The 25805-nt window shown below is 40.8% G+C and overlaps 1 protein-coding gene across 42 annotated transcripts in view; it reads right to left on the bottom strand.

Annotated features, from left to right (window-relative positions):
• The window catches only part of Clasp2 (cytoplasmic linker associated protein 2), a 190388-nt gene that overhangs the window by 12721 nt on the left and 151862 nt on the right, over positions 1–25805 (bottom strand). For 22 of the 42 annotated variants that reach the window (XM_052723057.1, XM_052722747.1, XM_052722783.1 and 19 more), the window contains 9 exons: positions 23580–23743; positions 21570–21648; positions 17277–17420; positions 14092–14235; positions 10741–10847; positions 7873–8026; positions 4944–5169; positions 1604–1797; positions 29–157 (listed from right to left, as the gene is read on the bottom strand). In XM_052723057.1, coding sequence (XP_052579017.1) covers positions 29–157; positions 1604–1797; positions 4944–5169; positions 7873–8026; positions 10741–10847; positions 14092–14235; positions 17277–17420; positions 21570–21648; positions 23580–23743 — 1341 coding nt within the window. Of the gene's footprint in view, positions 1–28; positions 158–1603; positions 1798–4943; positions 5170–7872; positions 8027–10740; positions 10848–14091; positions 14236–17276; positions 17421–21386; positions 21438–21569; positions 21649–23579; positions 23744–25805 lie in introns of all 42 variants that reach the window. The other 20 variants (XM_052722718.1, XM_052722710.1, XM_052722740.1 and 17 more) reach the window with 1 other exon arrangement.

Raw genomic sequence — 25805 nt, 5'->3', positions numbered from 1 at the left:
CTAGTGACTGAACTTGTTGGTCACTCACCTCTTTATGAGGGTCTTTGTGTGCTTCCAATGTTTTCATGACGGTCAGCTCTGCATAGTTTTTGAATCTTGCTGGTTGATGCCTTAAGATTTCTTTTAAAACTTTTAATGCCAAAGCCCTGATTGTTGGCTAAGAAGAAACATTTAAGTGGTTTTAATAATATTTTGGATATCACAAAATCTTTGCACATTTTCAATTTCTATAAGCATTTTAAGGTTGGGAGGAGGGACGCTGTATAAAGCATGTAGTACACAATTTATCATCTCTAGTGGAAAACGGATCACTCTTACTTCTGTTGTATTTGGGAGATAGGCTGGGCTCAAGGTTGCAATGTAGCCCAGGCTGGCCCCAAAGGTGTAATCCTGCTGTTTTCACCTCCAGAATGTAGAGATTATAGATTATAGGCATTTGCTACTACATCTACATTTTATATTTAAGTAGGGGTCTGCGCCTGTGTGTAAGAGTGCAGGTGCCTTCAGAGGCCAGAAGCACGGGATCTCCTGGAGCTGGAGCTACAGGTGCTTGCGAGCTGCCCAATGTCGGGAGTCTGGCACTCAGCACAAGTCCTCCTCCAGAGCATTAAGCACTCTTAGCGGCTGAGCCACCTCTCCAGCCCCATACACAGATTTTTAAAAATGTTTAGTCTTTCTAGGCTTAAGACCATATTACCAGAATTTGTGAGAAAAAACAAGACAGACAAGTTAAAAATTCTGGAAGCTGTTGAAAGGAGGGAGATGGAGAAGAGGAGAGAAACCCTTGAGTTTTGAGTGAGGCATGGGGGTTGGCAGTAGCTGCATACAGGGCAGAGGGCATCTTCAAGGCCTAGAGTGTCAGTCAGGGGAAGCAGGCTTAGGCTTTTGGCTAATAACCACAAAAGAGTTAGAAGGAAAAGGAAAAGCTGTGCTTTTTAAGCTAAAATTCACAAAAGTATAGACTCTGCAAGGAAGACCTGCAAACAACTGCTTGGCACTTGGTTTCAGACAGTCTCACCCTGTCGCCCAAGCTGTTCTTGAACTTGCAGTGATTCTTCTAACTTAGCCTTCCAAGTGCCCAGCTTTATTACTATGAAATAAGTAACATTTTGACTATGAAAGGAATTTTTACAACTGACCCCCCCCACCACCACCACTGTGTAGCCCTGGCTGTCCTTGAACTCACAGAGATCCGCCTGCCTCTGCCTCCCAAGTGCTGGGATTAAAGGCTTGTGTCACCATTGCCCGGCTCTGAAAACATATTTAAATATGTACAAGTAATCTTTACTTTTCTGTGGGAATCAGCTTGCTACATGTATCTTCTTTTAACTATTGGAAACTTCTTAAAAATTTTAGAAACAAAAATCTGTTAAAAGAAACAGCACTTTAGAGTAAAAATTACATGCAGAAAGCAGCAGCAGAACAGAGTCATTTTGTCAGGTTCCAATGTGTACTAGCTGATCAACAGGAAAGCGAAACAAGCAAGGGTTGGAAAGGCCCTGGGTGTGATTCCTAGTCCGCTACCCACAAAGCCAAGTAAGAATAAATACATAAACACTCAGACAGTACAGAATATCGTTTATATACATATCCTGCAATTTACCTCTTTATCCCCAAGAGTCTCAAGCAATAACAGTAGTATTGTTTTGAAGTGTTCATCCCAAACACTGAAAGATTCTTCCTGGGTTAGCTTCATGAGTTCATAGAGGGCAATTTTTCTTTCTTCTATACGTTCATTATGGTTAGACAGCTCCTTCAACAGCTCTGCAACTAGGTCCGAATGGTCTAAGGAAAGATCTGTCAGAAGGATGGAATATTAATTTTGTAATTTTATAGGCTGACTCTCAGGTGTAGAAATGACCACTTTAGAACACTATGAAACATAGCTACAACCAATGTGTAAGGAAACCGCAGGTATCTATCACCCAGACCTCAGCAAGAGTGTAGCATTCCTCCCCTCCTCTCCATCCCCACTGCACATCTCCTAGTTACTGCCTGTCAGGAAGCACCTCCTGCTGGAGGCTCTCTGTGTGTCGGGACATTCCACTTTCAGTGATTTAGGTAGTTACGACTTGATCATTGGGAACTTCTCCAGCAATATTTCAGCAGTGGGCTGACTCACTGCTGTTGAAACAATTATTTTAAAGAGTTAAAAATGTTCATTATCACTGGGCAGTGGTGGCACATGCCTTTAATCGCAGCACTCGGGAAGCAGAGACAGAGACAGGCGGATCTCTGTGAGTTTGAAGAGCTCGAGTACCAAGACAGGCTCCAAAGCTACAGAGAAACCCTGTCTCAAAAAACAAAAACAAAAACAACAAAAAATGTTCACTATCTAATCATGTCATTCCTTCCATGGACCAGAATTTTTCAGCAGAGAGTAACTTTATCAATTAGAGTTATTTTCTTTGTCCTGAAATATGTTTTTTTTTCTTGAAAATGGGCAAAATAAAGGTTTTATTTTTAATTTTTATTATCTACCCATCCATCCATCCATCCATCCATCCATCCATCCATCCATCCATCCATCCATCCATCCATATCAAGACAGGGTCTCACTCTGAAGTTCTGGCTGTCCACAACTGTTATCAAAGAGGAGCGGGGTTTTAGTTACAGTTTTAATTTATGTGCATGTGTATATGTCTCTGTGCGTGTATGCCACATATGTGCAAATGCCTTCAGAGGCCAGAAGGCGGCATCATATCCCCTGGAGTTGGAGTTACAGGCAATTGTGAGCTGCTTGATCTAGGTACTGGGAACCATACTTGGGTCCTCAGCAAGAGCATCGAGTATTCTTCACAGTAGAACTGTGTCTCCAGTCTTACCAAGAGTGGATTTGTCTTTGCTCTCTTTTAAATAGTTATTTATTTATCTAGAGATAGGGTATACATAGGAGTGCATCACTATGCCTGGTTCATTTTTTAAAAAATATTTATTTATTGTGTGTATGTGCACCACAGCATATGGATGGAAGTCAGAGGACAACTTGCAGGAGTCAGTTCTCTCTTTCTATCATGTGGGTTCCAAGGATTGAACTTAGGCTGTCAGACTTGGGGGCAAATGCCTTTCCCACTAAGCCTTATGTCTGGCACTGAGAGGAATTTCAAGTTTACCACAGAAAGTCAAATAGCACTGGAACGTTTTTTTCAATTTTATTTCATGTGTCTGGAGGTTTTGCCTGTGTGTGCAAATGTACCACGTGCACGCCTGGTCCTCTCAAAGACCAGAAAAAGGTATCATATCCCCGGAACTGGAGTTATGAATGGTTATGAACCAACATGTGGGTGCTAGGAACTGAATTCTGGTCCTCTGCAAGAATAGGAAGTACTCTTAGCATTCTCTAGCCCTGCACTGGAAATATTTAAAGAAAGTAACATGTATTCAAAGAAATAAAAAGTCTGGGCTAACGAGACAGCTCAGTGGTTAAGAATATTGGCTGCTGCTGAGTAGCAGTGGCTCATGCCTTTCTTCCCAGCACTCAGGAGGCAGAGGCAGGCAGATCTCTGGGTTTGAGGCCAGCCTGGTCTACAGAGTGAGTTCCAGGACAGCCAGGGTTACAAACAGAAACCCTGTCTTGAAAAAGCAAAACAAACAAACAAACAAATAAACAACAACAAAAAAAGAGCACTGGCTGTTCTTCCAGAAGATCCAGGTTCAATTCCTAGCACCCATATGGCAGCTGTAACTCCAATTCAAGGGGATCTGGCACCCTCACAGATAAACATGCATGCAAAACACCAACGCACATAAAAATATAAGTAAATCTTTAAAAATGTATTAAAAAACCTAATTCCTTACCAACAAGGAAACACAGTATTCTGAACTTTATTATTGCTTTTCATGTATCTTGGCTGTGCCTTGCTGCTTACTGTGATCAGAAAGGCAGGGTGTACAGTCACAACTACCCCTTTCCAGAGTTGACAAGGGCACTTACTGAAGAGAGTAGTGACTACCCATCAGGCTATGCAGATTAATAACCCATAGACCTTTAGACTGAAGCCAATTTTACCTTCATGTGAACATAAATAAATATGCTCTCTTGTAACAGGCCCTGAAATGAACCTTTATTAATAAAAGAGATCATGCCGGGCGGTGGTGGCGCACGCCTTTAATCCCAGCATTGGGGAGGCAGAGGCAGGCGGATCTCTGTGAGTTCGAGGCCAGCCTGGTCTACAGAGTGAGTTCCAGGAAAGGCGCAAAGCAACACAGAGAAACCCTGTCTCGAAAAACCAAAAAAAAAAAAAATAAATAAAAATAAAAGAGATCATGATTTCACACTCAAAGTATTATTATAAAGAATGGGTTATTTCATGAGAAGATCTCTGTCATTCTAGTATACAAGTTTGTCTGGAAACAAACTAAATTCATATGCTATAACTGGTTGAGTTGTTCCTGGGAGAATGTTAGAGTTATCTTGATTTTTTGACAGTGAGGTCAAGTTGACCACCCAGGTTCTCACTCTAAACATAAAAACTACCAAAATAGTATAAACAAACACCTACACATTAGGAGAATATATTTTGTCAATTTTGAATCAACATGGACACATATATTTGGGTCCAGAGATGTTTAGACGAAGAGGGATGATCTGCCCCGAATGTGGAAAGCACCATCCATGGGCCGGAGTTCCAGACTGAATTAAAGAAGAAAGTGAGCTACACATCAGGACCCACTCACTTCTGACACCGATTCGATGTGAGCAGCTGCCTCGTGCTCTTACTACCATGACTTTCCAGTCATAATGTGTGTGTTCTGAAACTGTAAGCCTTCCTTAAGGAGCCTTAGTCAAACATTTTGACCCAGTGACACGTAACAAGTACACATTCCCATTCCCCATTTCCTTACATTTTAAAGAGTTACAATAAAAGAGCAAATACAGCCATTGTTTCACTGATCATCAGTCCTCTAAAATGCAAGTGCTAGCATTGTAACCCGTAACATACCATCAGGAAACTGGTCAGCGTCATCATCAAACATGGCTTCCTTGAGGGCAGACTTGTTGAAGGGACTGATGCTATCTGAATAGTTATATGGATTATAGTCACGAGAGCGTGAAGAGGAGTGAACTGGCATTGAATGGAGCAAAGATGCTTTATTATCAAGAGCTGTCTGGCTGGAGTCAGTGGCATCACCTCCTGCTCGTGGATCTGACATTCCAGGGCCACACATCTATTGACAGGAAGAGGAAGGCACAGCAAGTTACCTCATTTTAAAATACCTTCTTCACATTCTAAAAAGATGCTTGGGTTGGAGAGATGACTTGGCAGTTAAGAGTGTTTTTTGCTCTTCCAGAGGACTTGAGTTCAGTTCCCAGCCCCTACACTAGTTCCAGGAGATTGAATGCCCTCTGCAGTCACCCACCCCGGGCATATACTCACACAAATATATGAATAAAAATAGTCTTAAAAAAACAAACAACCAGGCGTTTCCCTACTGTTTAAGGGGCTATTTAAGAACAGTAGCAATAGGACTGGAGAGATGGCTCAGTGGGTAAGAGCACTTGTTACTCTTGCAGAGGACCCAGGCTCAGTTCCCTATAACCACATAGCAGCTCACAACCATCTAACATTAGTTTCAGGGGAACAGATGCCTTTCTGGTCTCTGTGGACACCAAGAATGCATGCATTAGGTTCACATACATACAGGCAAAATACTCATACACATAAATAAATAAATAGATAAATAAATAAGTTAATCTTTATTGAAAAAAAAAAGTTAAGGGCATAGAGAGATGGCTCAGTGGTTAAGAGCACAGGCTGCTCTTCTGGAAGACCCTAGCTCAGTTTCCAGCACCATATGGTGGTTCACAACTATTTGTAACTCCTGCTCCAGGGGGATCTGACAACCACTTCTTGCCTCTGCATACACATGGTGCACAGGTGTATACACTTAAAATAAAAACAGTAAGTTAAAAAACAAACAAAGGTAACAATAATTTAAAAAGAAATTAATGAGAAACAGTATGGGTTACAATATATATTCCAAATGAAAAAGCTTAAATAAAGATGTAAAGAAACCACAGCTGAGAGGCAAATAAGCCATCACAAATGTTGCCTCCAATGATGTTATTTTTGTCAATGACTCAACCATGTAACATTAACACTGAGATTAGCAAGAGCTTCTCTATGCCAGCTAAAGATACAAAGGCTTTCATTAGCAAAACATAGTTGAGGATATATCTCAGTGCTAGGAGGGTTTGCCCAGTACATTCAAGGCTCTGAATTCAATCTCAGCAATGAAACAAACAACAATTAACAAATCATCTTTGAAATTTGGCACACTATACTATCTTTGAATAATGAGCTATCTTAATAGCATCTTTCAGCTTTTATTTTTATGCCTCCTTCCTCCCAAAGGACAGGTTTCAAGGTCAATATAATTTCAGAAGGATGCTAACAGAGATGGGATATATTAACACCTTTGTTCAAACAACAATATTAATACAAATACAAGTATCAAAATTATTATCACCAGAAGTACCACAATCATCAGCATCTATCGAGCAACTACATGCCATGCTGGTTGTTGGGAACTCTACATATACATCCTTTGTCCTTCATCCAGTCTGTGTACAACCAGTCCAAGCCAAGAACTGCTCCTGTCATTACTTAAGGCACCACCCTGGTCATGTAATATTTGCAAAACAAACACAGAAAGCCTTTCAGCAGTAATACTAACCTTCTGTTGCCACCACATGCAGCTTTAGGATAGGGAACCTCAAACCTAGGTATTTTTGACAACCATTTTTATTAGTCTACTAGTATTGAGCTCTACCAGACAGGTAGGTATAAGGAAAACCAAGTGAGGGAAAAGGTAGGTGGGGAGTCCTTCAGAGACATGCTGAAATGCTGGGGCTCTGTGGATACTGAGCAACAATGCTTTCAACAGGAATGAAGGGATGGCTTATTGTAAGAGAACTCTAAGCTGCCAGACACAAGTATAAGGAGATGCAAATGTAAAACCTAACCACCACTAATGTACCATAGCAGAGGAAACCAGTCAAAAAATAGTATTCAAATGGCAGGAATGTAGGTTATAAGGTAATAACATGCTCTGTGGGGACCATAAAAACTGATGATGCAGACTACAATTAGTATGGGGGAAACATAAACTTCCGTTGTGAAACTTGTGTGGTAAGTCACATAGCCGAGGTGAGGTATGCTCACCTTGGACATACCTGGGCCCAAGGCCCAGGACAATGACTAACTCACATGCTGCGACCAAGTTCTACTTCTTTATTTCTCTATGCTCTAACTACACTAGCTTTCTTCCAAATCCTCAACTATACAAGCTGGTTCCTACCTGCCCCTGTACTGCCTAATCAGTTTACAGAATTCTTTTCTATCTTTTGTGGCTTTAAGGCTCAGTACAAATGCCATTTGACAGAGGCCTCCATTCCCTGACCCCACAGTCTAAGGTATACATTCACCTTCCTCGATGGTACAATCTAACCCAAAACTCTACAATAAAGAAACATCTCGCCTGGTCTACAGAGCGAGATCCAGGAAAGGCGCAAAACTATACAGAAAGAAACCCTGTCTCGAAAAACCAAAAAAAAAAAAAAAAAAAAAAAAAAAAAAGAAACATCTCTACTTAGAAATCTAAAGAGAACTATAGGAAGAACCTCTCTCTGTCTTACACATCTAATACCTAAAACTCGCAAATATGTGGGAGGTTGATACTTACTCAGTAAATGCTTGAAGAGTAACTACCTCCTAAAAATTATACGAGAAAATTAACAAACACTCCCCCCGCCCCCCCACAGTCTTTGATGGAAACCAAAGCAGCCTGGGCAATGTAAGAACCCGCACATGGGAGTGATTTGGTGTGTTAGGATGGTGGTAACGATGATACAAACATGCAAACACTTACTGTGTCAGCATCCTCTTTTTTAGAGTCCCTCTTCAGTGGTTCACTCATATCTTCTTGGCTTCTGAAGCTGAAATTCTGAATTGCCTCAGTGACACCTCTAAGGGAGCTGTAAATGTCTTCAGAATTCATGTTTTCTGTGTCATAATCAAATGCACTGCGAAAAAGATGGTACTAATTTTTACTTATTTTATTTTTTGTTTGATTTGATTTTCATATCTATGTGCTTGAGTGTTCTGCCTACATGTATACATGTGTTCCATGTGTGTGCAGAACCCTTGGAGGTCAGCAGAGGGCATCAGATTCCTTGGAAATGGAGTTAACAGATAGCAGTGAGCTATCAAGTGGGTGTTGGGATTCAAACCCAGGCTCTCTGTCACAAAGTGCTCTTAACTACAGAGCATCTCTCCAATCTCCATTTGTCTGTTTGTTTGTTTGTTTATTTATTTTTGAAGGTCTCACTCTGTGGCTCAGGCTAGTCTTGAACACACTGCAATCTTCCTCAAGGTGCTGGAATTAGAGATGTAAGCTACCACAGTTGGCTACTAATTTTCAGTTGTATTTTTAAAATATGAACAGGCGGGATGTGGTGGTATACACCTGTAATACCAGCACCTGGGGAGTGGAAGAAGGAGAGGGTCAGGGGTTCAGGGCATCCTCTACTACATAGGAGGTTGAAGGCCAGCCTGGTCTAAACCTGACTCTGTTGAAATAAACACATTTGAGGATATTTATAAAGATAATAATTATCTATTTTTGACATAAAAACTCACTCTGTAACCCAAACTTGGCCAGAACTCACTCTGGAGCCAACCTACGCCTCAAACTCAAGAGTCTCCTGCCTTCACCTCCAGAGTCCTAAAATTATAGGAAAGTATCACTATGGCCAGTGAACACGGAACTCACAGAGATCCTCCTATTTCTGTCTCCTGAGTGCTGGGGTTAAAAGCATGGGCTACCATGCCTAATCTTAAAATTACATTTAATTTGCATGTGTGTGCAGGTCAAGTAACAACTTCTGGAAACGGATTCTTTCCTTCCACATGTGGATCCTGGGAACCAAGCTCGTTAGATATTTTACAGCATGAACTTTTACCTACTGAGCCATCTTATTAACACAGCTTACACTTTAAATCAATGGTTTTGTAACATGTGAACACTATACAAAATTCAAGTTTCAGTATGCATAAATACAATTTTACTGGAGCACAGCCAGTATGTATGTTGAGACTGTCTGTGATGGTTTTAGGAGCACAACAACAGAGCTGAATAAAGGTCACAGACCACTTGGCTTGAAAGCCTAAAATATTGGCCATTTGGCCCTTTATAGAAAGCTTCCCAGTCCTTGTAAGTAAAAAACAGTAACAGCACTAGTTTAAGAAGAAACAAACATAGTTGCTGGTGAATGCCAGTATTCTTAGCACTCAGAAAGTGGAGGCAGAAGGATCAGGAGTCCACAGCCATCCTCTGCCACATGGCCAGCTGGAGGCCAGCCTGAGTAGCCATGCATTCTAGCGCCTGAGAGCAGTCTTTGGTAGAGAAAAAGGGAACTTATATTTCACCTACTTATAGTTCCTGCCTATTATTTGACAAAATATGCCTTGGGAAATAAACAACAACAAAGATAAAGGTAAAAGAAAAAAGGCAGGGAAGATTTTGAAATTAAAAAAAAGTATTATAGTTATGTGTTTGGGGTGGAGGTGGGCAGCACAGCATGCATGTGGGGTCAGAGGAAAGCTCTGCAGAGTCAGTCCTCTCCCTTCACTTACATGGTGACCTAAGGACTGAACTCAGGCAGCCATGCTTTTTCACCAACAGCAATTATCTCCTGAGTCATCTCTGCAGACTGTTGGAATTTGAACACTGAACATAAATGTTAATGACATGAATTCTATAATCAAACTCTAAATTCAACTAAGGCTGAATTTACCCAGCAAAATTGTCACAAATGTATAACACACAGGTTAGGTGGTAAGTTTCAATACATTTTCTTTCTTAAACTCTGACGTAGCACCCTGTAATTTTAATGGATAATCTGATAAAGCAAGCCATGATGTACGACTAATAACAAAATGCAGGCCAGTAATTCTAATAAGAAATACTTTAAGAATCATTTTACAAAAGGCCAGCAACAGGGGCTTGGTGGCTATAGACTAATGAATAAAGGATTTAACTGGGGACTGGCAAGATGGTCTGTTTGGTGAAGGTGCTTGCTGAGCAAGCCTGGTCACCTGCACTGACTCCCTGGAACTCACAGGGGAAGAAGAAAACAAACTCCTGAAGATTGTCTCCTGACCTTCATATGCATCCCTTGGCCCATGTGCACCTGCACTCACACACACCCAATTAAAAAAAGAGAAAAGGAGAATTGAATCTCAAATAGACCCATGCTTGAACTGTGTGTGAAAATTTTATCTATCTTATTTTGTATTAAGAAGCAATATCTCAGTCACATATTTTCTTAGAAGTATACATAAATGTACTCATGATATATTTAACTCTTCCCCATTATTCTCTCTTTATGCTTTGCCTATAAGCTTAAGTCCCTCCTGACCTTTCAGAAGTGATTCATCAGTATTCTATCTAATACCATAACTGATACTGCCATTTATACTAAGTAGTGTAACAGAAAAGACAGGTACAATTTACAGTTTGAGAAATTTAACTATGCTCTTTCAGAAAAAAATACCTTTTCATCCTATATATCGTCATTTTAAGGGTTAGATTTTATATACAATCAAAGTTGTTTGAATCTGCTCAGTTTTTAAGACATTCTAAGTCAAATAAAGTCTACTGGGACTTTACAGTTACTCTGCCTTTCTAAGAATGCAAACTGGTAACACAGAGCATGAACGAAAACAGTCATCTCACCTTGGAGATAATGTAGTCTGTGATGTGTTGGTAGGAGAAGTAAGAGGACTGGACCAGTTGGCTGGTGATCGAGGTGTTGGTCTTGTCAAAGGACTTCCCATGGAACTCTGATGGTGGGAGTAAAAAGAGTTTTACTACAGGAAAATGCAACTAAAAGGTCCTTAGGGAAGAGTCATGAGAGAGAACATTATCCAAGTGCCATCTCTGTCAGCATTCTGAATATCCATGCACTTACGTTTGGTTTCTGGGAGAAAATGTGTCTCAGATTCAGAAACCTACCTCTTTAGTCTTCTCCCTCACCTCCTTACCCATCCTCCTCTCTATTATTACCCCGCCCCCGGCCCCACTTTGAGAGAGTCTCATGTACCCTTGACAAGCCTTGAACTCACTATATGCCCAAGGATGACCTTGAACTTCCAATCCTTCTGCCTCCATCTTGCAAGTGCTGGGTTATAGGTGTGCATCACCATGCCCATTTGTTTTTAACCTGCTTGTCTCTCAAATATTATTAACATTTTTTCTATTAAGGATTTAACATAATCCTAAACTATTTTTTTTTTTTTTTGGAGACAGGGTCTCTTAAGTAGCGCTAGCTGGCCTGGAACTCAATATATAGATCAGGCTGGTCTCAAACTTACAAAAACTTGTTTGCCTCTGCCTCATATTAAAAAAAATTTAAATCAGCTTTCTGTTCTTAGCTAATTAACCCTTCCTACTTCATTGATAGTTCAATTCAATTCCTTCTGAGTCTTTTAGACATGATTTTCACAAAGACATTAAGAAAGTAAAATCTGGTCATGTTACTAATCTGTCTTTTTCCTTCAATCCTTCAAAAGTCCCTCCATTTAAGAAGAGAAGGGACTGGCTCACAAGACATTACTCCCAGAGAAACTCTGACACAGGAGCTAGGGAGCTGTCGGCAGTAGAGGAAAAGAGCACACACTTGAACAGAGACCAAGCAGGCCTCCCAGAGGGTACGGAGACAGCTAACTAAGCAGCTAAGGCGGGTGTGTGTGGGGGTGGGAGGGGGGGGGGCCTCTGGGACAGTGACTGCAGGCTGCTTCCCTACTTCTAGCCCTTGAGGAACATGCGTAAGAGACTACAGTCCTTTCCTTAGCTATGCTTCGAATGCAGCTAATTCTAACAGACTAAGTAAAGAGAGCTTCTAAGAAGGTCTCCACCTCTTTCAGGAAGGAGAACCCAGACCATTTGGAAGATAAGGAGTTAACTGCATTTAGAAGTCATGAGGAACAAAGAGTTCAATAGAATTATCGATTGAGACACCTGAAAGGTCAGAGGGTAGTAACATCCGGCAAGTGACTAATACTAGCAGACAGTCAAGGTCAACAGTAAATCTGAGGTCCGAGGCGGGCAGAGAGGGGCTTCAACCACATTTCATTGTTGGGCAGTGCACACACAGTGCATGGTCATCTTTCTGGCTGGGCTGCAGGACATGCAAATGCTATGTGGGTCCTCCATTACTGGTCTACAATATCTGAGAGAACTAGCCACTTTCATAGCAATTATTCCAGCCCAGATTTGTCCATTCTCTGACAAAGCTCTAGAAAAGCCTAGATGAGCAAGTGTGATGCTCTTTTTCTTCTCTTGGAAACCTTTCTGTCTCTCAGGAGTTCTCCCTTCTCTGTAACTCTTTTTTTTTAAGACTAAAGCTGCAAATGTTTTTATTGTATTTTTGTGGGTCAGAAATTTAGGAGGCATCACTTGACTAATCCACTCATGTATTACCCACAAGCACTACATGGTCATAATCGCCTGATGCTGGCCTGGGTCAGAAAGTCCAACACGCCTTGGTTCACATGTCAGCATATTAGTGGGGATGGTTAGGAAGCCAGGCTCAGCAATGAATGTCTGTTAGACACCTTCACGTGATCTCTTCAGGTCATGACCTAGGGATCTATTGATTTCTTTTCTTTTTTTTATTATTTTTTTTTTTTGTTTTATTCTGCAATACAATTCAGTTCTACATATCAGCCACAGATTCCCTTGTTCTCTCCCACCCCCCTCACTTTACCCCCAGCCCACCCCCCATTCCCATCTCCTCCAGGGCAAATACTCCCCCGAGGACTGAGATCAACCTGGTAGACTCAGTCCAGGCAGGTTCAGTCCCCTCCTCCCAGGCCAAGCCAAGCGACCCTGCATAGGCCCCAGGTTTTAAACAGCCAACTCGTGCAATGAGCACAGGACCCTAATTGTCGTGCTAGAAACCCCATCCAAAGACTGAGGGATCTGGATGCAGAGATCCATGGCTAGGCCCCAGGTGGATCTCTGGGAGTCCAATTAGAGAGAAAGAGGAGGGTTTATATGAGCGAGAATTGTTGAGACCAAGGTTGGATAAAGCACAGGGACAAATAGCCAAACGAATGGAAACACATGAACTATGAACCAATGGCTGAGGGGTCCCCACTGGATCAGGCCCTCCGAATGGGTGAGACAGTTGATTGGCTTGATCTGTTGGAGACATCCAGGCAGTGGGACCGGGTCCTGTGCTCATTGCATGAGTCGGCTGTCTGAAACCTCTGTCACTCTTTTTAAGAAAGCTTGCTTTTGCTTTGCATGCTTCCTCCAGAGTCTTCATCTGTTATCTTCATCGCATGAGACAAGCTGGACTCCAAGTCATGTCAGTCTTTGGTGACCATCACAGCCCAGCACCCTAGGTCCTTGAGTTATGCACAACTGGGCTATGCAATGTCTTGCCACACTTAAAAACCCTCCGTCATTTTCACCCTGAAACTCGTCCCCTTGAGGCCGGTATCAAGTACACCTGCATTCTCCTTGTTATCAAATACCCTCTTAAAACTTCACCCAGTCTTTTAGACGCTTTACATAAATTACACCTACTTCTATACGTTTCACCGCAGTGAACGCTTAGTCAGACTTTCCTCCTCAGAACAAAATCCCGAATAGTCACACCGACAAGCCTGAAATCCTTTAGTGTGATTCTCTTCAAACTTACTAGGTGACTCAGGATGAGTCACCCTTGCTGGTGCTCAAACATGAACTGATTTACCTGAAGGGCAAAGGGCCTGCATGTCCTAAAGTTCTCCAAAGCTGGTGCCCCTCAGACACACTCTGCTCACATGTGTCTTTCCTTCCAAGTTGACCACTGCTAACTATTACCCCAATGTATACAAATTATAATATAAACAGTATACTTCAAGGGACTCTACTCTTCCCAAGGCAATATTTAATCTTGCTCAAAAAATATTGCCAAATGCAAATATAAAAATCATACAGTAAAATTAATTAAGTCAACTTAATGCAAAACAAAGCAATCATTGTTAAACCAATCACAAGAGCACACAACAGCCACCTGTTGTGAGTGAGAAATACCTGGGTCCCATTGCCAGTGTTTCGAAGGTGGTTGTGAAGAAGTTTAGTAGCACCATCTTGGAAAGTTTTTGGTAAAGCTCCTAGTAACATTGTGAACTCCGGGGTATTGAGTTCAAATAAAGAAATCAGCACTGACTGTGCTGCCTGAAAGAAACAAAGACACAAAAAGTAGGTGAATGCAGTTTGGCTACTTGAAGGTGGGTGGCCATTTTATTCTTATGTTTCTGCTCAGCAGCACAAGGCTTGACCACGTCTTCCATGGAAAAGGAAAACGTTAACTTTCATGATTCTTTTTTGGGGAGGATAAAAACACTCTCAACTACCATTTATTTTATGAAGTTAAAAGAAGGGACTATGAAAGTGTAACAGATGACAAACTGCAGGGTTATTCTGTCAACATAGATTACCGTTTCAGTTTTCCTAGTAAATGATCAAAAGCAGAAGGATGGCTGTATGAATCCCACTCAGAGTGACTTAATGCTGAAATTAAACTTTCTCAGTCAGTGAATTGATGGGCTTTACTTTTAAAGGAATACTGGGAGTAGAGAGGTACAAGTATGAGGGTTGGGGCTTTAGCTCAGGGGTAGAGCGCTTGCCTAGCAAGCGCGCAAGGCCCTGGGTTTGATCCTCAGCTCCAAAAAAGAAAGGAAAAGAAAGGTGTAAGTATGTACATAGGCAGTACACAAAGGAGGGGTAAAGGGTGGGAATGGAAGGGGGAGGGGAATTAATGAGACCCCAGCACACATGAAGATGCCATGTGGAAAGGTGTTACTTTGTATGACAATTAAAGAATAAAGGCAGCATAAGAAGGGGGGGAGAACAACAACACACAAAAGTCTACCAACCAACCAGACAGTCCAAACCAGACTTTTACCGTGCAGTCCTGGAGGGCGGCTTTGAGTCTACACAGGTGCATACCACTATGCGTGGCCCTGTAGGATTCTTTAACTACCAATATCTAGTCTTCTTTTAAGCAGCTAATCTAAAAAGTCTACAGTTAATCTTAAGATATGGTAAGCCAGGTGTTTCATAAAAATTAAAACAATATAAAACTTACTTAGATTAGTAGGAAAATTAAAATTATATAACAATTTGGAGGAGAGCATGAAATGGTGCATGGTCACATGACCCATATCGAATGTACAAACCTTGTTCTGGACCTTTTCTGATCTTGTCCTATGAAAACCTCTGTGTTTTAACTTACAGAGTCTGAATAAGCAATAGTGGAGTGGCTAAAGTAGCCTGCATTCCAATAATGCAGTACCACAGAACATTGCCCGGGTCTGTATGTATGCGCACACTGTGTGCATGCAGGGCCTGCAGATGCCAGAGGTGGTCATCTGAGCCCTGGAATTACAATCACAGCCATTTGTGAGCTGTCGTGTGTGCAAGAGCAGCAGGTACTCCTCACTGCAGAAATGTCTCACTAGCCCTGCTGCTTTATTCTTTCGCTCTCTCTTTTTTTTTTTTTTTGAGGCAGAGTCTTTTTACATAGCCCTGCTTTCCTGGAACTCATTCTGTAGATCAGGATGGCCTCGAATCCGTAGAGATCCGTCTACCTCTGCCTCCTGAGTGCTGGATTACAGGTTGTTCCACCATGCCTGGCCTCTGCTTTATTCTCCATTCTCAACTATAAACAACTTCTTCTTCTTCTTCTTCTTCTTCTTTTTTTTTTTTTGGTGTTTCGAGACAGGGTTTCTCTGTGTAGCTTTGCATCTTTCCTGGATCTCCATCTTCCAGGCTGGCCTCGAACTCACAGAGATCTGCCTGCTCTGCCTCCCGAGTGCTGGGATTAAAGGCATGCACCACCACCGCCTGGCTCTCAACTATAAACTTCTATCTGCTTCAGGTTTGCTTTGCTCTTTTTGACTCACTGTCTTATGATGGTTGATTGGATAAATGATTTAAAATGTTTCTTTTTATTATAAGCTCTGAATTAGAGCTTTCACAAAATACCCGACAAAACATTTATTTTGGCTCACAGCTTGAGGGCACAGTTCATTCATGTGGCAAAGGCTTGGTAAGTGGGAGTATTAGGCAGCTGGTCACTAAGACCTGCCTTTACATTCTGAGTTGTTGGGATTAAAGGTGTGTGCCAGCTTAGCTTTCTATCTTATTCTTATTCTTCATCATCATCACCATCATCATCGTGTTTGAGTGTTTTATCTGCATGTCTGTCTGTCTGTGTATTGTTGAATTCCATCCAAAATACAGCTTCAGCTGTATCTCTAAGTTTTATCATGCCATGTCTTCACTTTAGTGTATTTTTGTTTTTGTTTCCTGATACATGTGTCTGTGTTCATGTGTGTGCAGCTGTGCACACACATGTACATGTGCTAATGTGTGTTCAGATGTGAGGCCAAAGGTCAGGTTAGCCTCCAACTCACAGAGATCTGCCTCTTGAGTGCTGGGATTAAAGGTTTGCACACCCCCCCACCCCCAACTCTCCTTTAGTTTTTGAGACCAGGTCTCACTGAACTAGGAGCTCAACAACTGGGAAATAGTAGCTGGCCAGTGAGTCCTAGCAAGTCGACTGTATCTGCTTCTTCCCAGCTTTGAGATTACAGGGATGTGCTGGGTTTTTAAAAATATTGTAGATGCTAGGAATAGAAACTCAAATTCTGGTGCTTGCATGGCAAGCCCTTTACCCATGGAGCCATTTCCCTAGCACAAATGACACTTATTTTTGAGTATATAGAAAATGCTAGCCATAAGTCCTTGGCAGAAACAATGAAAATAATAACATATACTAAAGGACATGTAAAGCTCAGTCACGCTGGGCATGGTGGTCTATGCAACATTCTTGGTACTTGGCAGGTGGAGGCAAGAGGACCAGGAGTTCAAGATCACCTACTACAGAGTGAGTTCTAGTTAGCCCAGGTGATCAAAGACTGTCTCAAAAATCCCTAACTCAAAGACATGAAAAGCAGGGCAGACATTAACTCTAAGAACAGAACCTCTGGAAGAAAGGAAGCAGTAGCAAACCACTTGGTATAGGAGAAACTGCAAAACACAACACAACAAGCGGTAAATCTCCACATTACCAAGAACTGATTCTTCAGTATAATAAAAAGCCCAAGGAACGCCAACTCTTCATTTATGATGAAATATATATGATGCCTGTATCTAAGAAAAGATCAGTTAAAAAACACCCAAAGTTATCTCCTGATCCCACTCAAACACACCTTTCGAACATCAGAACTTTTAGGCTCTGTTGTCCAAGTGATGACCCGAGACACTGCCAGGCGAGTCTCACTGGAATTTATAAAATCTCCTGGGTCCATCTGCTTGGCCAGAGTTTCTATGTACTTAAGGATAGCAACCTTCACCTGCAGAGGAAAGCACAATGGGAGAGGTCAGTGAGACGGACCCTCTGAGACACTGGGCAATGCATCAGAAAGAATCCCCATTAGTTTCTGCCAAGTGAAGCAGAAACCTCAACAAACCTCAAATGAGTAACAGCTACTTACCCATCTGATGTGAGGCAAGGATTTCTGTTTTCATATGTATTACAACTTTGAGCACTCCATTCCCAGAGCATAAACAACTGCTGAAGATTTTTAAATAAACTGTAAACCACCCCCAGGAATGTGCTTTCAGAGTGTATAGGTGGATAGTCTTACACAATCATTTCTTTTTGGGAATATAGCCAAAGTGTTACACGATAGGATATTACAAGACAAGCCTGCAATCACAGTGAGTAATGCAACTGTCTATTTATTTATATTTAAGGCAGGGCCTCTAGCCCAGGGTGGCCTCAAATGCATTGTGTAGCTGAGAATGGCCTTGACGTTCTCTGTTTCTCCTGCCTCCACCTCCTGAGTATGGTTTATAAGGTGCTGGGTATAGAACCCAGGATCTGGTGCAGGCTAGCCAAGTACTCTGCAGCTGAGCTACATCCCCAGCTCTCCCAATTAACTCTTTCATGTAAGGTACATGAAAGGCAGCTTTGGAGTGGGAGATGGAGTTATTTCTAAGGCGCACATGCTTCTTTCTAGGCTCAGCCACTTTAAATTTTTCTAGTGAGAAATTATTAAATTATATCTCTTCTATCCAGTATGCTAGTAGAAATAAACAGGCTGAGAATTATTGTTTCTGGCCACATATTCCAACATTTTAAAATTCTATAATTTCTAAACGATGGTTCTTCCTTCAGGCTGGGATTGCTTATTTTATTTGATTATCTTTATGGATTATTCTTATGTGTATGAGCATGGAGGTCAGAAGACTGTCAGATCCCTCAGAATTGTAACTATAGAGGTTGTGTGCTGACCTGTGGGTGCTGGGAACTGAGCCCTGGTCCTTTCCAAGAGCACTAAGTACTTTTCACCGCTGAGTCACTTCTCCAGCCTCTGGGGTTCTTTATTTTTGAAAGTTATTATTATTATTATTTGCCTTGCTGGGGATCAAATCTACAGCCTTGCAGATATCAGGTAAGCACTCTGGCATAGAGTTACATCCACAGGACCCCAAATGATCTTTGAAAAAAAAATTTATTTTGCATTGTGTGTGTTCACATTTGTGGGTATGTTCATGTGTGAGCATATAGAAGTCAGAGGTTGACACTGAATGTCTGCCCGATTCACTCTCCACTGACATACTGAAGTAGGATCTCTTTGCTGATTTGAGCAGTCCAGCTAGCTAGCCTGCCCCAGGGATCCTTTATGCCTACCAATTGACTACTGGGAAACAGCTGTGTGCTACCATGCCTACCTGTAGTTTTGCTTTTTTATTTATTTCTTTTTTTGAGACAAAGTCTTAGTATGTACCCCTAGTTGGCTTGGAACTCTGTAGACCAGGCTGGCCTTGAACTCACAGAGATCCATTTACCTCTGCCTCCCACGTGCTGGGGTTAAAGGCATTTATAGCCATGCAATGCAAATAATGCAGTTTTAAAAGGTTTTCACAAAATAGGTGTGTTAACTATAATAAGCAAGTAACCACAGAAACATATAATTATTGAAACACTCCCATTTTAGTAGGACATCTCACAAAGTCATGCAGTCTACAACTAATGATGCAACTATACATTCCATTTCAAAGAACAAAACAATATAGTTGGCAAAGGTATTTGTAACCCTTCAGTGTATGTGTCAAGCTGGAAAAAGTATTCAGGAAAAAACCCCACATGTATTTAACAAATGCCAGTAATTCAATAAAAATCACTTTCTATTGTTATTTAGTCCACTACTACCTTCTTTCTTTTAGAAAAGATTTATTTACTACTTTAACTTATTTTTAGTTTTATTATTATTATTATTATTATTATTATTATTATTATTATTATTATTTGGAGACAGAGTCTCTCTATGTAGTCCTAGCTGTTTTGGATCTTGCTATGTAGACCAGGCTGACCTCCAGCTCACAGAGATCCCCTCCTTCTGCCTCCCCTTAGAGCTGAAATTGCAGTGTTTTGCAGGATCACCAGCTTGTTACTGGGTGCTGAGGTCCCAGTTCTGGTTGTCATGTTTGAAGACTACTACTCTGAACCACTGAGCCATCTTTCCAGCTTGCTAAATTCTTATGATTTAAAAAAATGTTTTATCTACATGTATGTGTGTGGGTCTGTGTGTGTGTGTGTGTGTGTGTGTGTGTGTGTGTGTGTGTGTATGCCAAGTATGAGCAGGTGCCAGAAGAGGCCAGTGAACCCCCTAAAGTGGGGTTACAGTCATTTGTTAGCTGGGGGCCAAGCGCCAGTCTTTTGAATGTAGGTGCTGAGCCATCTCTTCAGCACCCCTTCCTGGCTGAGTTCTTTATATTTAATCCTGTCAGCCACCTACAAGCTGTTCTTACCTGGGCATGACGTCTGACACCAATATACGTATTCCTGTTGTCTAAACTGTAACAAAGATGTCTCCCTTTAGCTTTGCTACTGACTGTACTTATACTTACATAGAACACAGAAGAGCCGCTTTGATTGCATGCACATAGGAAGCTGGTTTTTACTTCATCTGTTTGCCACATCCCTGTTCCCTTACTTGTCTTTCATTTTAGGTCTTCAGCAACTTTATTCCCCCCTAACATCACCTGTCTCTTTTGGGGTTTGTGAGTCATGGCTTCATAGCTTCTGCTAACCTAGAGCCTTCTGTAGCCCGTACTGACAAATCACTGGTTATCTACCTGCCTCAGCATCCCATGTGGTGGGATCACAGGCCTGTACCACTATAGTGACTCAAGTTTCTGGAGATGGCTTTAGGCTTCATTTGCACAGGCACACAAAGTATCTTCACTTATAGCTTCAACGGCTACTGAGTATCTACCACATAATGATATCATCTTGAACATTATTTAGTTTACCAAGTATATCCAGTATCATAAGTAACAATGATAAGAAATTCCAAGTTTTCTATTCTCAGGAATGTCTTGGCTATAGTATGAGCTACAATGGGTGTTAACATAGAATAAATCCTTCTGCAGGTAACTTTTCAAAATAAAAACAGAGAGGCCCTTTTTACCTAGTGGCTCTGAGAAAATGACATTACAGTGAGTGTAAGTCAACCCTATTAGAAACATAAGTGTGATTCTGAGGCACAACTGCATTCCAAGATGTAAAGAGAAAATCCATCTTGGATAGTAAGGTATACATTTGTATAGAACAGAGCAGAAAGTACAAGGCTTGTATAAGCAGTATGCTTCTTATTTCCCCTACCTTAATCTCAATGGCTACAGCTCAGGAAAAACAAGCTATATCTCAGCCACAAACCATTTTATTTCTTATGTTAAACTTAATAATTTTAAATCACAAATTAGAATCTATCTACTTTTCACACAACTGGAAAATGTGTCCAGACGGAAACTGAGAAAGTTAGACTTGATATAAACTTTATGCTTGTTTCAGAAATTTCACATTGCAGAAAATGTTATTTCAGATAGGGAGAATGAACTGAGATGAAAGTATCCTTTCTTTACTAAAATATCCTTTCTTTACTAAAAAAGCAGCTAGACAATGCTATGTTTTCCTCCCAAATACTAATAAGACTCAAAGACTACAACTAAGAAAAAAAAGTATTGAGAAATCACAAACATAAAATTAAATAAGATTTTACAAAGTAACTCTGCATTACCAGCTTAGGGTTAGACAGCCATACTTCGTGATACTTCTAAAATGTGTTTACACAGAAAGCTTTTCCAAAGATAGGTCAAGCTGCTGGAGAACATTTGAAATCAAGTATGTGCATGCATAAAAAGCTTAGGAAGGTGAGTAGTTAAATACAGATGCATAAAACATCATCTGAAACAGTGCAGAGGGTTATGAAAAGAAATAATGCAGGCTAAAATAAAAACCAAAGAAAAACCTTTGAGCTCCAAAAACAGTGAAGCTGGTCCCGGAGTGCTGGCTTGACTGTCTGAAAGTTTACAAAAATAAAACCCATTGATTGAACAGCTTCTTGTGTGACAAAAATACAAATATTACCCTAACTTTATTAATAAAGTATGACAATTTCATGTAATGGTTTCAGAAGAATTCAAAATTTTACCTTCAAGCTTGGTGTTTGGGTCTGGTCAACTGTAAATCTCATTAGGATATTAAATTGAAGATCATTTGGAAAGGATTCTCTGAGACAAGAACAAAGAAAAGACAAAGTTAAAAAAAACAAAATAAGTGAGGCTGGAGAAATGGCTCAGAGGTTAAGAGCACTGGTTGCTCTTCCAGAGGACCTGGGTTCAATTCCCAGCAACCACACGGTGGCTCACAACCATCTGTAGTGAGATCTGGTGTCCTCTTGTGGCATGCAGGCCGACATGCAGGCAGAACACTGTATACATACTAAATAAATACAGCAACCAACCTCCCACAAATTAAGTTGACAAGTATGCATTTTAAAAAATTCCAGAGCAAAAGACTATACTTAATATCCAAATATCATGCCACCCACTAAGTATGTATAAATTGACAGGTGAAATGGTACAGTCTATTAAGCACAGTATAAGAATAAAGGAATCTGAACTTACAGGTAGTAAAAGATTAAGAAACAAAACTAGATAAGTGTATCTTGTTTGTCACAACTATACATTTAATTAGAAAAATGTAGTCAGTAAAAGTTCAAACTTCTGGGCCTGGAGAGATGACTCAGTGGTTAAAAGCACACAGACTGCTCTTAAAGCAGAAGTGAGTTTGGTTCTTATAAGGCACCTACATGGGCAGCTCACAACCACCTCTAACTCCAGCTCCACAGGATCTGATGCCCTCTTCTGGCCTCCTCATTCCAACTGAGTGTGGTGACACACATCTTTAATCTCAACACTCTGGAGGAAGAGGTGGGCAGATCTCTGTGAATTTGAGGCCAGCCTGGTTTATATACTGAGTTACAGGCCAGCCAGAGATACACCCTGTCACACAAAAAACCACCAAAAAAAACCACCAAAAAAACCCCTGAATTCCAGACTCATTTCATGAGTATATGAGTATGTGAAATAAGTCACTTTAACAATAAGTCAAGGAGGTGGAAACCTACCATTGGCTTAAAGCCTTCTGGAAGATTATCTAACAGCATGAGAAAATATTCTTTAAGATAGGAATAGCTTTTAATTTCACTTAAAATCAAATTAACCTTTAATTCAATTTACACATACATTTATAGTTGTTTTTACCAAAATGTCTAGACATAATTGTACATTAAAATTTTTTTCTTCAGTTGGGCATGGTGGCACACGCCTTTAGTCCCAGCCCTCGGGAGGCAGAGGCAGGTAGATTCTGTGAGTTTAAGTCCAGTCAGGTCTACACATAGAGTTCTAGGACAGCCAAGGCTACAAAAACCCTGTCTCAAAACAAACAAACAACCCCTAACCAGCAAACCAACCAAAACAAACACCCTTTTTTATTTGTATTGTATTGTATTATGTGTGTGTGTCTGGGCATGTGTGTGCTATGGTGCACTTGTGGGAGTTGGTTCTCTCCCTGTGGGCTGAGGGATCAAACTCAGGTTGTAGGACTTCATAGCCCAAGCTGGTCTTGAACTCCTGATCCTTCTGTCTCCACCATGCTGATATTATAGGTGAGTAGCACCATGCCTGCCCCCATATATATGTTTAAACACATGTTTATTTTATTTTGATTTTTAAGACTGGGTCTCACCACATAGCCACTTAGTTCTGGCTGTCCTGGAACTCACTATATAGACCAGGAGGGCTTCAAATTCAGAGATCAGCCTCCCCCTGCCTCTTAAGTGCTGGGATTAAAGACATGCAATACCAGGCTCAACTCTCTAGCTATATTTTTATTGTTATTGTTTTGAGACAGGCTCCTGTAGCCAAGGCTAGCCTTAAACTCACTACGTAGCAGAAGATGACCTTGAACTCTTGATCATCCTGCCTCTACCAAGGGCTGGGATGACATGCATGCACCACCTGGTCAGTTTAGTTATAGTTTACTTAAGACATGTTAATAGCTTCAAGTACTCAAACCAGTATCAATAAAACTTTAATACAGGGATTAAATATTCGTGATTACCACTAGGAAAACTTGAAATACATGCAGCAATTATTACCTTGTAACATCAAGGGCTTTCTGAACTTTTGCCTGAACAGACCCAAGCAAATCAGCACCCATTTTTTTCAGCAGCTGTGTCAGCAGTACAAACAACCAATCTTGAAGATCATCTTTGTGGACTTGTATGAAATCTACTAGAGTCTCCAAGAACATGCTGAACACCTGTAGTTGATAAAGGGGAGAAGTGGGAAGAAGAAAGAGGAAATATTGACCTTTATGCTCAACTCAAAACAGAAATAGATGGGGAAAAAGGAATCTGAGGCACAGCGATTGGCAGCCAAGCAGAAAAAAAAAAATCTCTCTTGCTTTTCACTGGACTCTGTGATACAAGAGTGTATCTGCTCTGTTATCCAACTTCTGCAGAAGTTTGACAATTAGCTATTCCATGCAGCATCACTTGGTAAAGAAACTGCCCGTAATGGCTGGCACACCTAATGTTATCTGCATTGCCACAGCTTAAGCTAGTTAACCTGAGACTCATTTCCTAAGAAATGGAGGCGGTGCTATGTGTAGTTCTGAGGACACTCAGCTTTTTAAAAATAATATTGGGTGAATTAGAAAATTATTGTATCCATAGTCACCATACAGTAGTAACTGTATCTATAATAATGTGTTGATTAAAAAATCCTCAGGTTTCACAAAATGACAAATTTCATACTTTTTGGTTTAAGATTTATTATTTATTAAAACTGCCTCAAAAGTAATTTTTAATTGTCTATAGTAACTAAAAGCATCGCTATAATAAAATTGAGAATAAAAGTATGTATTTAAAATTTAAATTTTTAAAAATGTTCTTGTGTTGGTGGGATTTATTTATTTACTCATTTAGGATTTTTGAGACAGGGTTATTACTCTGTGTAGTCCTGGCTGTCCTGAAAACCACTCTGTAGACCAGGTTGGACTCGAACTTAAAAGACACCCTGCCTCTGCCTCCCAAGTGCTGAGATTAAAGGTGTGCGCCACCCTACCCAGCTTATGTTGGTGAGTTTTATACTTGGTTCTAAGACTAAATATACCAATATGAAAGACTGTATAACGTGAAAACAAATCTTAAGGGAAAGATAAAACTAATACTCATATGTGATGTCTCATTAAAATATTTTAGAAAAGCGACCCTTGATAAGGTTTTGTTTCCTTGCAAGAAATCAGTACTGGAATTTCTAAGTAAAAGGAACATATTATTAAGAGTCACAGCCATGCTATATTAAGACACGTCACAATCAGAACAGGTGACTAAAATCATGCTATTATTATTTGTTTTTATTTTATGTGTATGTATTCTATGTGCACACCTGGTGACCATAGAAGCCAGAGGACATCAGATCCTGCTATGGAGTTACAGATGGTTGTGAGCTGCCTTATAAAAGTGATGGGAATGGAACCCAGGTTCTCTTAAAGAGTAGCCAGTGCTCTTAACTGCTAAGCCATCTTTCCAGCCAGCCCTCTTTGTTATTTTGAGATGCAGCTCTTGGAGCCCAGATTGGCTTTGAACTTCTGATGTTTTAGAAGACGGTCTTCAAGACACCCCGACAACAGACTGCTGGGATTACCGGTGTGTAGCCACCTCTCCTAGCTTATGTGGTGCTGGGGACTGAACCCAGGGCTCCATGCACTTTACCAACGAGCTTCATCTCCTGCTCCATCTAAAAATTTTTCGATAATCTCAAAAGTAACTTTGCTAATTTGAAACTGTTTCATTTTCAATATTTCTGGAGTGTCCTTTATGCAGTTGTAATGCATTTGTGTTAGCAAAGAAGTTTCCTCTACTTAGAATTAGAACTAAGCTGTAACATTTGAAGCTTTGTTAAAAAGAAAGAAAAAATCTACCTTAGTTGTTTTCTTAAGATGGTGTGTATTTGTGAAAATTTGTATTTGAAGTTTCCAGTGCTCTCTGCTCTCGGGGTGGTAACTACTCATTTATAATGCAGATCCCTGTAACTCCTATCCCAACTAAACCCCAAAACTTGGTTTCAAAGCTGGCTGAGCGCTTAAACTCTTCTGGACTTCCTCCTCTGGACCTAGAAGATTGTGAAAAGAATTTTGATAGACCTAGTCTGTGGCAACTGCATGTATCTAACCTGGTACCAGCTCTTCCTGGTTACCTGACAGATCTGTCTGGCAGCATATCAGAGCTGGCTTTATCCCCTCAACAAGTCACATGTTATAGAATCAGGTGTTGGTGGGCGGTGACTAAGTTTTCAGAGGGTGCTGCGAGGTTGCTGGC

Source organism: Peromyscus californicus, unplaced genomic scaffold (genome assembly GCF_007827085.1).
Source record: "Peromyscus californicus insignis strain IS unplaced genomic scaffold, ASM782708v3 Scaffold_11__1_contigs__length_118956290, whole genome shotgun sequence".
Taxonomy (NCBI): Eukaryota; Metazoa; Chordata; class Mammalia; order Rodentia; family Cricetidae; genus Peromyscus; species Peromyscus californicus.
The sequence above is the reverse complement of the archived record's forward strand: the minus strand, read 5'-3'. Positions and strand labels throughout refer to the sequence as shown.